At 40.7% G+C, this 13,630-nt stretch overlaps 1 protein-coding gene across 11 annotated transcripts in view; it reads left to right on the top strand.

Annotated features, from left to right (window-relative positions):
* mllt10 (MLLT10 histone lysine methyltransferase DOT1L cofactor) overlaps positions 1 to 13,360 on the top strand; it is a 41,477-nt gene extending 28,117 nt beyond the window's left edge. For 5 of the 11 annotated variants that reach the window (XM_023949925.2, XM_023949922.2, XM_023949921.2 and 2 more), the window contains 10 exons: positions 3,094 to 3,251; positions 6,082 to 6,199; positions 8,157 to 8,229; positions 9,225 to 9,418; positions 9,865 to 10,014; positions 10,089 to 10,144; positions 10,251 to 10,552; positions 10,746 to 10,769; positions 10,924 to 11,014; positions 11,171 to 13,360. In XM_023949925.2, the coding sequence (XP_023805693.1) occupies positions 3,094 to 3,251; positions 6,082 to 6,199; positions 8,157 to 8,229; positions 9,225 to 9,418; positions 9,865 to 10,014; positions 10,089 to 10,144; positions 10,251 to 10,552; positions 10,746 to 10,769; positions 10,924 to 11,014; positions 11,171 to 11,455 (1,451 nt within the window). In that variant the 3' untranslated portion in view covers positions 11,456 to 13,360. Of the gene's footprint in view, positions 1 to 3,093; positions 3,252 to 6,081; positions 6,200 to 8,156; positions 8,230 to 9,224; positions 9,419 to 9,864; positions 10,015 to 10,088; positions 10,145 to 10,250; positions 10,651 to 10,745; positions 10,770 to 10,923; positions 11,015 to 11,170 lie in introns of those variants that run through there. The other 6 variants (XM_078938980.1, XM_078938978.1, XM_078938979.1 and 3 more) reach the window with 3 other exon arrangements.
* Positions 13,361 to 13,630: the final 270 nt, after the last annotated feature.

Genomic DNA, 13,630 nt, shown 5'->3' with positions numbered 1-13,630 from the left:
TTTAAGGTTTAACTGTTGTCTCTTATTGTTTACATGTTTTAATAAGTACAAAATTGTGGGGGAAAAATACTGAACCTTAAACTGTTGATATAGGCTTTAGCGATATTTCTAAATTGAGTCTAATTTTTTCCACATTTTGCTCAATTTACCAAATAAATGAAGGAACTACAAAAAAAAAAAAACTAGATTGAGCCATCTTTCTTTCAAAAACATTTAAAAGTTAAATAAATCACAGAAACTGTCAGTGGTTTTCTTCTTGAACTTCAGTGAGGATGTACTTTTAAAGCAGTTCTGAAAGTTTTTCTTTTTTTTTGCTGTTGTAGACAAATGTGTCGGTTGCGTTTGTGCTTCTCACCGATGCGGGGGTGCTGTTGAAATCATGTAGGGCAAACCGTGGTGGTTGTGTGTGATTCATACATGTGTCTGTGAGACAGAATCATGTGTTCCCCACCCTACTGTAAATATTTAGCAAAGGGTTAACGTCAGCGGGGCAGCAATAGGAAGGATCCTGGAGTTTATCTGCCCCCCCATCCTGTCTGCTGACTCCGCTGTGCTGATGGATAGATAGTTAGCCTGATAGATATGAGTCGGTGGGATGGGAGAAACAGAGGGTCAGATTTTGGCTAGGTTAATGTTTGATGGCGCCGGGGTCACCGATGGGACGGCTAGTTGAGCGTGGTAGGTTTGATGGGTGGGGGGAGGAACGATGCTGACTTGGAGAGGATTTATTCAGGCCAGCTGGAGTCCAAGTATTGAAAGACGTGAAAAATGATAAGGAAAAGAAAGATGCTCCTTCTATTGTTGGGTTTGTTGAGTAATTTATATGATGGCATTATCATATTAAATTATAGGTTCCAGCAGCATGGTGTCACTAATGCAAAGCAGATATGGAGGAAAGTCAAGAAAAAGAGATAAATTATACTGTAAATGGTCATTCATTTGAATATCCGTTTAAGCGTATTATGCTAATATTTTTGGATAAAAAGAATCTGCAAGTCCGTAATTACACACACTTGATTTATCAGCTAAAAGACAAAAATATTTAAACATCAATGAATAAAATAAGATAAAAATAATTTTTTAAAAGCTTTTTTTTTTGTCTGAGTTTGGGTTTGGCGGGGAGAGAAACCCCCAAACTATTAAACATGCATTTAAATCAAAGCTAACTGCATTCATACACTTAAACAGCTACAGCATGTATTTAAATAAAACGGTGTATTTTTAAAAAGTTAAGAGAATTGTAGATTTTTTTCTTTAAAGATTTGTGGATTTTAGCTCAAAAATGTTTGCACTAAAATGTGTTTTTTTTCCCAGTCACATCACAAACCCCCTTCATTGACTGATGTTATTTTAACTGTAAAGAATCTTTATCTTTACTGGTAGAAAAAACCCCTGAAAAAACTAAATCTTTTATGGTATTTTGTGGTTTTTAATGTGCTTTGTTTAAAAGGCATAATTTTAACTACCTGCTGTCAACATGAGTATCGTTTCACTTCAACACAAATAGTCTTTCTAAACACAAAAGAATTACCTTTCTAACAGGTAATGATGATTTATGATAGCATTCATGTTTTTGGGAGTACATTCAGCCCTTGAAAATAGATATGAAGGATTTTTCTGATAACAGCTTTACCGTTTTTTTGGTTGTTCTTTTTGAGCTTGAGAAGTAGAAGTAATGAGAGCCGTTGTGCTCAAGGGGCGAAAATTGTTGATCAAGCAAATAGGTTTCAGGTTTACAAGCCCGAACTTGTGTGCCACAGACACATTTACCGGTAGATGCTTTTTTTTTTCTTGAATTTTTTTTATTATGGAATATAAAAGGTTTTCTAAGTACTACCTGGTTTCAAAAGCACTGCTGTTGTGTCTTCTGCTTTTATATTGAGGGAGTAAACACACACAAACACAACTTTTATTAAAAAAAAAAAGCAAAAACAATACCATCCTTGTTGTCATTTAGAGTAATGTTTATTTTTAAGTATATTTAACTGAAAAGAATAGTATGTAAACTAATGAACTCATTTGTTGATGTAATTTTGTTAAAAATAATTATTACATGAAATAAGAACATTTTAAACTGCAGCTTTTTAGCAAATGTAGTCAACAGCTTATATACAATAAATGTACTTTAAATTAATCAAATTTAATAATATATTGATGGGCATTCGCCCCCCCTAGTCACCACTGCAATGCTTTGTGTGTTTCTTATCCCAAAAAGTGTTGGTTGGGCCCCTAATCCAGCTGCTGAAGCCTGTGTTGGACCACATGCCCCCTGAGCCTGTGCTGCCCCACTTTGGGTATCAATTTTTCTGCTGCATATTGCAAAGCGTTATTAATAGCATGTCAGCCCATGTAGCGCTTGTATCTATGGATGGCTCCCTCCTTCCTCCCCTCTCCTTCTGGCACAAAGATCTCTTGTTCCCCCAGTGAATGCTCGCTGCCCTGAGCCATTCAGGCTTTTGTGGGACTGAGGGGGCCCTCCCCTCCCCTCCTCTACTGGGGTCAAAGGGGGGCAGGGGCAGGGCTTATCCTCAGTGGGCAGGCACAAGGGGTTGAAAGGGGAGGTAGACGTGTGCAAGGGCAATGATGGAAAATGTATCCAGAAAAAATATTTATAGATGAATTGAAATAGCATTTTAATTAAAGGTTATTAAAGGTTACATTTGTAAAGCACAACAAATAAAACCTCTCAATTTCTATATAAATATTAGACGCAAAGAGTTGTGTCCTGTATGTCTTTTTTGTTTAACTTTTTAAATTTAATTTTAATGTTTTTTATATTTATGCAATAATTGTTGGGTTGTATATATAATTTATTAAATTTTATCAACCTAATAAATACTTTAAGTGGATGAAAAAGTTCTTTAAATGTAGGTTTTGTTTGTTAGCGGATCATTTTTTAGCACAATGCTAATGTTTTGAGTTTTAGGAGTGAACAGGATAAAGAATGAGGCCATAATCTGGAACTTTTACAGATTTGATCCAAATTTGTCCTAGAAGTGGAAACTGTTTCATAATTTTAATAAGTAAAAGCTACAGTTACTAATATGATTGTTCTTTACAAGTAATAATAGCTCTCGCTGTATTTCCTTACAGGTGTCTTCTCTGGAGATGGCTCATCGTCAGGGAGCGGAGTTGTTACCATGGGCGGAGCAGGCTCGGAGTTGTCACAGCAACAACAGCCCACTCCTTCCCTTGCCCCGCCCTCTCCATTCACAGCTACCGCACCACTTAACAGCACAGCCTCCACACACGTGAGTCAAACGCAAACCGCCTATTCAACAGCCTTTTCCTCTCGGTATTCAACATCCCTTCGCACATCTTTGAGCTCAAGTGCCGCTAAAATATGAAAACACAAATAAGCCCAGGCACTCCAGTTAAATGTCTTCCGCACTAAATCTTTTGGCACTATTATCATTCCTTAATTATTTGTGAAATGTCTATTCTGACCTTGTGTGGAGTGTGTTTTGAAAGGGACTTTATGGCTGACGGTTGGCTGCACCTGTACAGTCATATGGATCTGTGAAAAGCTCAAAATATGAATACTAACATTTTTTCTTTTACCCATTTTTGAACACTTTTCAGACTTTAAAATTTTCCACATTAATTCAGTTCTAATTAAGCTTGATGAATGTTGACTTATTGAAGTGTGCTGGAATCCTAAGGGATGTTAACAGTGTCAGATTATATTCATATTCAGTCAAATATAAGGTTCAATCACAAATTTGAAAAATAGTTTTTGCAATTCTATAAAAAAAATATAGCCACACTCGGGAATTCTTTTGTTTCCTTAAGTACTATTTATGATTTCTAGTTGCCAAAATCAAACATATTTGAAAAAAGAAATTAGAGGGAAGAAAAAGGAGAATCATAACGTTTGAAATTAAGGCTGCTTTAAAACATCATCACACTTATTACAGCTGTTGAAATTGTTTACATACAAAATGGTAAAAGTATGAGACAGGAATTGCTGCAGACTTTATTCGTATTAAAGAAAAATAATCAATCAATCTGAAAGGATTTAATCCTTAAAGACACATTGTTCTGCATCAGTAGCAGATGCTAACTTTTTTTAAGCTAGCATTTAGTTTCCAGGCAATTAAGTCCAATCTGATCAATTTAAACCCTGATAAAGACAACAGATTCCCCCCCTCCACTCTCATGCGTGCGAAACTCTTTTCTACATAGCCCTCTGTTCAGATTTTATTTTCTCAGTCATGACTTTTATTTGCTTTTTTCTCACCTACACTTTTTCAGCTGCAACCTTTTTTTTCTGTCCTCCGTCACCCCTCCACCCCACTTTGTTGTCCTGTGATGTAATGACATCTGACAAGCTCCACATTAGAGATGGGGGGGGGGGGGGGGCACAGATGGCGGGAAGTGTGATTGTGTTTGTTTTCGGTGTGTCGGAGCTTTAGACTCATGCCTGGAGTCCAGCTGTATATGTTTGTTCATTTCATGTTCATGGAGATGTGAGGTGGTGGTGGTGGTGGTGGTGGGGGGGGGGGGGGGGTCTGTAAACAGAAGAAAACAGGCCACTTTTTTCCCCCAAAAAAAGGGGGGGGGGGATAAATGGGTAAATTTGTAAAGTGTAATGTGTAACACACTGACTTTGATTTGCTGGTCTGCAGGAATCGCACAACTGTAGAATGATGCTAACAACAGACCTTTGTGTGTGGGTTTGAGCGTACGCTTGCTGTTTCAGTCCACTCATGGACTCATTGCCGACTGTCATTGGCCATCAGCCAGGACAGAGAGCGACCAATGAAGAAAGAATGTCAATGAAAAATGAATGGCGATGGGAAAAGGGGCAGGGTCATTCCAGTGAGGGGAGAAATGTGAAGTCATTTCAGTTCATGGGGAGATGAATGGAGAGATTCCCCCTTTTAAAATTGATTAGGAGTAGAATTATGCTCTTTTTATTCACATTTTCTACATGCTATTATTTTGTAAGGTGGACGTTTGATAATTGCTGAATTTGTTTAATACTAGAATAAACGAGTGTGTCTAGGAAAACGTAAATTTTTTACACAGTAAATATGAATGTATTTTCAGCTTCAAAGTATTTAAATTTAGGTATTTATAATGATTTCTAATGAATATTTTCAGAGTAAAATTGATTCCACAGATTTCATGATCTTTCCCTGCTCTCTGAGCCAAAGCCTTTTCATGCTTCGTCACATGTTTTGCAGAAAAACACTTATTTTGCATTCAACAATCAGCCATTTTGTTCTTTTAGATGGAGCACATTCCCCTCCTGGTGCTGCACCCGCACTGTCCTCCTGCTCACTCCACCCCACCCTTCACACCACTGCCCATATTTGGGAAATGCCTTAATTGGATTAAATGCTATGCATCAGAAACACTTTGTCAGCATGTCGGCAGCAGACTCTGATCCCTCTGTGTGTGTGTGAGGGGGGGGGGGGGGTAGATATTTATAGGTTTATTTAAAAAATACATGTTCAGATGTAGGTATTTACAAAAAATGTATTTGCAGGGAAATTTAGTGACATATTAAATGTGAAAGAGTGTTTATTTTTTTTAATTAAAATTGAATCATTTTATTAAAATATTTGTGGATACAAACAGAACACAAGCCACATTTGGGGTTTTATTTCAGTGTTTTTGCATTATTTTTTTGTTTTAAAAATATGTTACAGGTAAAAAAAAACTCGGTTCTGATTTTCACCCTTTTCAGTAATGTATTATTATTTCAGTATTCTATTTAAATGTTATATTCCATTGATTTAAATTCATTTTGCTGTTCAATATTTTATAAAGATAGAGGGCTGAAAATCAAATGTATTATTTTATTTTATTTTACAATATTTTTACCGCAAAAGTATTAATTGTGTAAAATTATTTTATCTACAGAATTCTATTCATTTTAATGTTTTATTTAATTTTTGTGAATTAAATACAAGGTTTTATATTTAGTTTTGCAAAAAAAAAAAAAAATCTCATTTTGCCAAAACCTTTTTCTTTTGGCCTTTTATTTCTTGGTTCTCTCAAATTCAGAATCCCCGAATGAGCTGCTACTTTCAGGTAATGCTGCTTTCCTTCTGTGTGCTCCTTCATCCTCAGGTGAGCGGGCTGCCAGGATCGGTCTTTAACCTGGCTCCTCCTCACATGTTTGGTAACAGACTGAACCCAAACTCCAGCATGGCAGCTCTCATCGCTCAGTCTGAGGCAACACCAGCAGGTAAGGCAGCATTTGCTCTACGTCTCAACATTTATCGATGCTCAGTCATTTGGTAACTGAGGAATCCACTTCATTTATGAACACCTCAAATGGAAAATTAGGAATATTTTTTTATTTAACTGGAAAAAAAATTCAGGCATGACAGTGTTAACAATAATTAGTTCATTTGTTCATCGAAACACACGAGCAACATAATAAATATGAGATTTAGAAAACACGTTCTGCCTCTTTTTCTGTTAGTTTGTGTGTGTGCATGTATGTGTGCAACAGAGAGGATAATGCCTGAGGCATGACCTGTGATCCCGCAGAGGTCAAGGGTCAGTGATAGTCTTAAGCCCCTCCCACTGAGCTCTGCTTCTACAGCTCTGTTGCTTTTCTGCACACAACTCTACTTCAGTATAAGTACAATAAATAAGTACTCAAGTTTAAATGTATTTTGTGAATATGTTTCATCATGGATAAATCTAAATTTTCATTACAGTTGTTTATAAAGACGAAAGGACTAATCTTAAAATAACAGATGTTGAATCAATCCCTGTGAAGCTTTGAACCATTTTCTTTTGTAAAAGTCTTGAGTTCCTTTCAGTTCAGGGTTTTTCTGGTTTTGCTTTTCACATCAGAGGTAGATGTACATTGAATGTTTCATTTACATGGATAGATTTAGGCTTGTAGTGTTCAAAGGGGCTTTTGTTGTAATGAAACGTCAGTTTGAACCAAGCCTTTGAAAACTGAGAACCGACTGCAGTGACCAGACGCAGGTGGACGTCAAACCACATCTTCCACTAGATCTGTACAAAATGCCCCCCCCCCCCCCAAACATAAGTAGTTTATTTGAACAGTTACTGATTTCTAGATTTGTTAAATAAAAATGGATTGATTTTGTAAACTTGCTTAAACGTGGCCCGTAGCTGTCAGCATAACTGCATGGTCCGTTTGTCAGCAAATAAGAATCATGCGGCTCCAAATGTGAAAGGTGTGTTTGTTTGCAAAAAGCTTGTTTACTTTGGCATCCATCTCTCATTACTTTGGAGTGTCTGGAGGGAGGTGCCAAGACGGAAAGGCGATAGAAAGAAAATAGAGGAGTCTGAAACAGAAGAGCGCTAGAAACCAGGGAGGTGACCTGGTGGGGGTAAAAGCTGGTATTGACTGTCTTAAGTAGAGGGGAGTTGGAGTGAGTGTGTAAATGCAGAAGTGTCGGTGCATGTGTGATTCATTACTCTCACTGAGGAAAATGAAAAGGAACGTCTGGCCAGAGGCCCAGAGGGAGGAGAGATGGAGGCTCTCACAGAAGGTAGAGAGGAGGAGACGCATGAGTTTGAATGATGGGTTTCTCTACGAAAAGCTACAAAGAACGGAAGTGGTTATAGAAACAGAAGCATCAAGATACCTTTAATATAGTTTGGATAGATCTGTATCACACCAAAGCTCTCCACGACCCGTCTTGTTTGCGGACGCCCTCTAAAGTTTTTGTTTCAACTAATTTTTCTAGTGTTGTTCAGAGTAAGGAAACTCATTTTTGCTTTCAAATACATTTTTCATTGTCGCAAAATTCTTTAATGAAGAATTGACACACCTGAAGTTGTAGTTACAATTTTTATATTTGCAGAGATTCTTCCACATCTTTCGAGGACCAATAATTTGGAGCATTTTGCCATGAACCTTTGTAACCATGAAGCGTGCTCTCTCATAAAGATGTGCTCATTTTAAAAGCTTTTTTCTTTGTCATTTTCAACAATGAAGCACTTTTTTTTCCAGTGTGTAATTTGAGGATTGATCCAAGTTTACGTAAAAGGTATTTCAGTCAAGGTCAGCGTTTTGAGATTTTAATGGGTGTTTTGTCTGCCATCAGAGATGTGCAAACATCACATTTGCTTGTTACAAAAATAAAACAATGCGGAACAGAAAGGAAATGATGCTCTGAGATATTCTGCTGATTTTCTGTCTTCATGGTTTGCAGATCAGGAGGTGGGAGACGGCAGTGGCGGATCTCAGGGCTTTTCCGTAAGAGCTTCTCCCAAGACCACCCCGCGGTGAATGCACACACTCGATCAGATGCCCTCCCACCCTGCACTCTCCATTTACATTCCTGTCTGCCCCCGCCACCACCCCTCCTTTTGCTGCTTTTCCCTCCGCTGGCCCCTCGTATCCTCTCTCTTCCTCCCCTCACACACTCCTTCGTCTTTCGCTTTTACCCCTACAGGCAATTCTTGTTCTCCCAGCCAGCGATAACTAGTATTTTCGAAAGTGGTAGCTATCTTTTTTTAAAATATATATACATCTTTATTTTTTGGCTTAAATTTCATACGGATGAAAAGCGTGATGATTAACTCCATCTTCTCCATCTGGGAGTATTTACATGGATCTTTCCGGGTGGAAATATCTGTCAAACAGACGAGTATTTATTTGTTTCTGGCACTTTGTGGAATGAGTGGTTTCTGTTGACAAGGTTGGTGATGCTTTAAATGTCCATGTGGCTTGTTTCATGATGTTAAAATACTTCCGACATTGCATGACATGAAATCTATCACTGTGCTTTGAAGTACTAATAACATTTTAAAGCTTACTTTTTACTTTAAAGACAAAAATCTATCTGTTAAAAAATCGTATTTTTGGGGTGAAGGGTTTAAATTTGGTTTAATTTGATAAGTAAATTTTCCTCCACTTCGCGTGTCTATTCGAGCGCTCTGGACTGTCACTCATTCCTCGCTCTTTCACACTCAACAGATTGTCTCAGCACACATCGAGATTTATCGCATCAAGACTTCCCTTTCTGTCTGCCTCTCCCCGTTGGTGTCCTCCTTCTTCCTCCCTCTCCCAACCTTTTTTTTTTTTTTTTTTTTTTGACTCACACTTGCAGACAGAAAGCCTGGCCCCTTTTCATTAGAGGCCACTGTAACAACAAATTGATGTAGTTTTATAGCCAGCAGTGTCTATGTTTGTCTGACGTTTATGTTGGGTCGTTAATCTCCCCATTGACCTCTTCATCTCTCCATTTTCTACCCATGCTCTCTTTCCCTTCATTCAGCTCTCCCATTGGTGGCCTGCAGATCCGCTATGACTCTTTGGGGTCGTTGCCAGGGCCGGGGGTTGGGTTGCTAGGGTCTGGGGGAGGCGTCGGGGAGACGCTGCCCCCGGTGGCCACCAGTATCGAGCAGCTCCTGGAAAGGCAGTGGAACGAAGGGCAGAGCTTCCTGCTGCAGCAGGGAGCCCAAGGAGACGGTGAGGGGGCACACTCCATTTTTGTTTAGTCATGATTTTGTTGCTCTTTTAGTGAAATAAGGCAATCTCCCTAAATTCATGTCCACAGATTTCAATTTTTATGTAGTCCCCCGGCTCTTTCCAACTACCATCTTTCTCTAGCAGTTATTTGAACTTCCTGTCAGTGATCAATAAAGGGAAAAAGAGCTTAGCTGTTAAAAGGACCAATGTTAGGCCTACAAGTCCTTCTTTTTTGTCCTGCATAACTACACAAGCTGTAGCTGACCTCTGACCCCTGAAACCTCATTTTTTGAACATGAGGCTGTAGAAGCTAAATCTGCTTCTTGTTTGTTTTGACACATTTCCTCTCAAAAACGCATTTTCAGTTTCTGCATTGTTGACCCATTTCCGGGCTCTTTCCTGATGCGCGGTGACAGAACGTTTCTCCCCTCCTCTCTCCCTGTCAGTAGTGGGAATGTTGAAGTCGCTCCATCAGCTGCAGGAGGAGAACAGGCGTCTGGAGGAGCAGATCAAAACCCTCACCATGAAGAAAGAGAGGCTGCAGCTTCTCAGCGCTCAACTATCCGTGCCTTTCACCCCTTCGACTGCTTCCTCTGGTACAGCCACCTGCTTCAGACTCGAACGTATGTCCTCGCCGCTTTCTTCTAACCTGCTGATGTTTGTGCTGCAGAGGTCAGAGGTACCCAGGCTGGAGTCAGTGACTCGTCTTTACCTGTAGCAGCTCAGGTCAGGATGAAATCTATCAATGGATTATAGTTAGCTAATCAGAGTCTTGATCTACGTTTTTATTTCTGATTTTCTTTTTTCCTTTATGTCTCTGTCTGCACTGTAGGACGGTGCTTCATGCGGAGGCCACAGCAGCAATGGCTCCACCTCCTCCCTTTCCACCCCTCCCTCCGTCTCCCAGAGCCCTCCTCAGCCGGCTCTCAATGGGGTTGCGACAGTGGGGGCCAGCACAGCCGGGCTGAGTGGCGTGACGGGCCTTATCGGCGCTCTGGGGGCGGGAAACGTGCTGGGCATCGGGGGGATCGTTGGAGCACTAAACGGTGTGATCCAGACGCCGGCAGGGACCGCCAGCCCCCACACACACACTACAGGAGCAGCTGCAGGCGTCACTCTGCCCGTCAATAGCAGGTACGGAACAGCTGCCGTCAGCACCGGCGAGGCCCGCCTCACATAATTGACAGCTGCTAGAGTCCCAGGATGATCATAAAATCAAAGTCCACAACAGGGTATATAAGCCTCTTAAAGCAGCAGAATATGTACCTTCAGGAAACCTAACAGGTCCTCTGCTTTTGTGTCTTCTTGCTTGCGTGCTGGATTGTAGCAGCTCAGCCACTAGTAAGAACAGGTGAGAGGTCTGCAGCAGATCACAGTTTAGAAATGCATGTTTGGCTGATTTGATTCCGGTTTTCTCAGTCCTGTTAGACTGGCTCCATGAGCTTTTTGTCATTCAGAGCTCAGATGATGTTTCGTGTTTGTTTATTGTTGTTTTGTCTGGTCAGCACGGCGCGGCTCGGCCTACTGTCGGAGCAGCAGAGGCTCCTCCTGCAGCAGCAGCAGCTCCAGCAGCTGCTGGCCTCCCAACCTTCAGGGGTAAGACCCTAACAGACACCTGAACGCTCGCAACATTTACTACCACAAGTCTCCTCTGTGATTCACAATTATTCCCCTTTATTTTGGTGGGGTGGTTCCCTCTTCCTCTATCTTTGTTCCTCCCCCTCCTCTTCTCTTTTCCCTCCAACCTCGCAGGATCAGCAGCAGGTGTTGCTCTACCAACTGATGCAGCAGCAGCAGGACCTCCAGCAGCTGCAGTCCCTCTCCTCCTCTGCCCAGATTCCCTCCATCTCCCTCTCCTCCGCTCAGATCCCCATCAACAACCTGCTGCCCGGCACCGCCAGCCAAGGCCAAGGCGCCATCACTGCCAACCCCTTCCTGGCGCTGCAGCACACACACACCGACACGCACGGCTCAGGGGCGCAGAAGCCTCGGCTAGCCGAGAAAGCCGTGGGCGTTGCGGGGCAGGAGAAGACATGACGGCATATGCTCTTTTGTTTTGGAGGTGTTTTTTTTTTTATTCAGTAATTATGCAGAGTTTGAGATCAGCCTGTTGGTCAACCTTGAGAGAAATCTGAGCAGATCGTTTGTTTGTTTTATAGTGAAAACTGCTGAAAAGGAAAAGCAGTCATTTCAGCTTCCTTTGTTTTTGCCACTTTTTCGGTTCATTTTGTCTCAACTCACACTATTTATTCCTTTAAAACTTTAGATATTGTTCTTTATCTCTGTAGTGCTGCTTTTGTTTTTTACTTTTTGTCTGATTATATGTTTTTAATTTAATTTTCCTAATAGTATATAATTGTTTAGCACCTGAGCATTGTATGATTCTGTTTAATTTTCCGGTAAATGAACAATCAAGTTGAATTACCAGAAAGTATGTCTGTCATGTGTTCCTCCTCTGCTCTTCTTCCCACGACGGTTCGGTCTCCTCTGCTGTTTTCTCTCAGGGGCTTCAGCCAACCAGAGCTGCTCTCTCAACACTCACGCAGGCGCAGCCGCAACTACAAGGTTAACCAGAAAAGAGAAAAATGACAGCAGCTCATGCTCAAACCCAGAAAAACAGTTCCTGAGAATAGCAGTGAGCAGTAGCAGATGAATGTTTGACATCTGTCTCGCTGTAGTCCCAGGAGGAACTCTGGGTCAGTGTTGTGAAAAAATTCCACATGTTCTCACTGCAGCCTCTCCCCCACGTCTCAGTCTGTCTGCAATCCTCTCACGTCAGCGAGCCGCGGTCACCTCAGAAGCCTCGAGTTCGACTGTTCTTATCTGGGCCAGATACAGGGGGCTCAATCCGGAATGTGAAATGCCTTCAACTTTAAAAAACAAAACGACTGTTTGAATCTGCAGAGGGATCCATTAATCCCCACTCAAACCAGTCTAGCGGGGTTTGTACATTTCATCTTCCTGACTCAGCCCCCTGCTGCATCTACCTCTTGAGCAGGACCTAAAAGACCGGCGGCAGCGGCCATTTGCAGACTCACCACAGTCAGGACTGGCCAATCAGGGTCCAAACCCAAGTGCCTGAGGCCCAAGGAGTTTTTTTTGTTTGTTTGTTTTGTTATCTTTACGTCTCTGCCAACTTTTTCCACAAAGCCACTGGTAAAACGCTGCATTGCTACTGCAAAGTCACAAGAAGAAGAAAAAAACACTCGCTCCATCTGGGCTGCTGTCTCTTTAATAATTTAGGAAGTTTTATTCTGCTGCATTCTGTAATATCAAAGTTGTGCTTTTTATTTATCTGGAGGGTTTTGTGTGTGTGTGTGTGTGTTGGGCACAAGATAATATATTTTACAGCCCGTTCGTTTTGTGACTTCACATTTTGTACTACTGTGTACAGTTTTGTCTCTTTCCCCTCCCAACAGTCTCTTCTTGCTGTAAACTAATTCCTTCAGTTTGTGTTTGAAAGCTACTTTGGGGGGTGGGGTGTATATAGCTGTTTGTTGGAGAGGAGGAAGTGTTTCAGGGGCCTTCGGTGGCGCCGGTTTTACCTCTTAAAGTGTACATAAAGCTTTCCCATTGGCCGTTGGTGTAAATAAGTGATTGTGATTGGCCATGTAAAGGAAAGCAAACACCTCAGATTGTGTGTGTGAATCTTTAGGACCAGACGATTAAGATGGACAATGACTGGACAGCAAAAGTATTAATTTATTTTTATATGTGCAGGGACATTGTGTGTTTTTTTTCTTCCTTTTTTTAAAATTATGCACCATTTTCTGGATGGTTTTATACTCTGAGCACCATGTTTACATCTGTGCACATCTGTTTGGATCAATTTTGTACAGATGTAAAAAATAAGTTGATTTGTTGTTTCGTTTTTTTTGAGGGGGGAGTGGGTCTGACAATGTATTGCAAAACAAAAAAAAAAACTTGGATTAAATAACAAAAGAAGTCTTTGTGTCATGAGTTTATTTTATTGTTTGTCATGAACTCAAAATTCTGCTGCAATTCTTAAACATTCCCCTCGATGCCTGAATTTATTTCCAGCCATGAAAGCAAATTCAGTTACATGTGTGCTAACGTGTAGATGCTAAATTAATGTAATTTTGAAACGAGTGGTTTGATGCATCAAACAAATTTTGTAATGCTGGGTTTATTCCTAAAAAACACTGACATGCAAAAAAACAAAAGTTAAAGCAAAGAATGACAATTCAAAAA

This window comes from Oryzias latipes, chromosome 20 (genome assembly GCF_053564925.1).
Source record: "Oryzias latipes strain Hd-rR chromosome 20, Olatipes_Hd-rR_3.1".
Taxonomy (NCBI): Eukaryota; Metazoa; Chordata; class Actinopteri; order Beloniformes; family Adrianichthyidae; genus Oryzias; species Oryzias latipes.
This window is presented reverse-complemented; position numbering and strand designations above follow the sequence as displayed.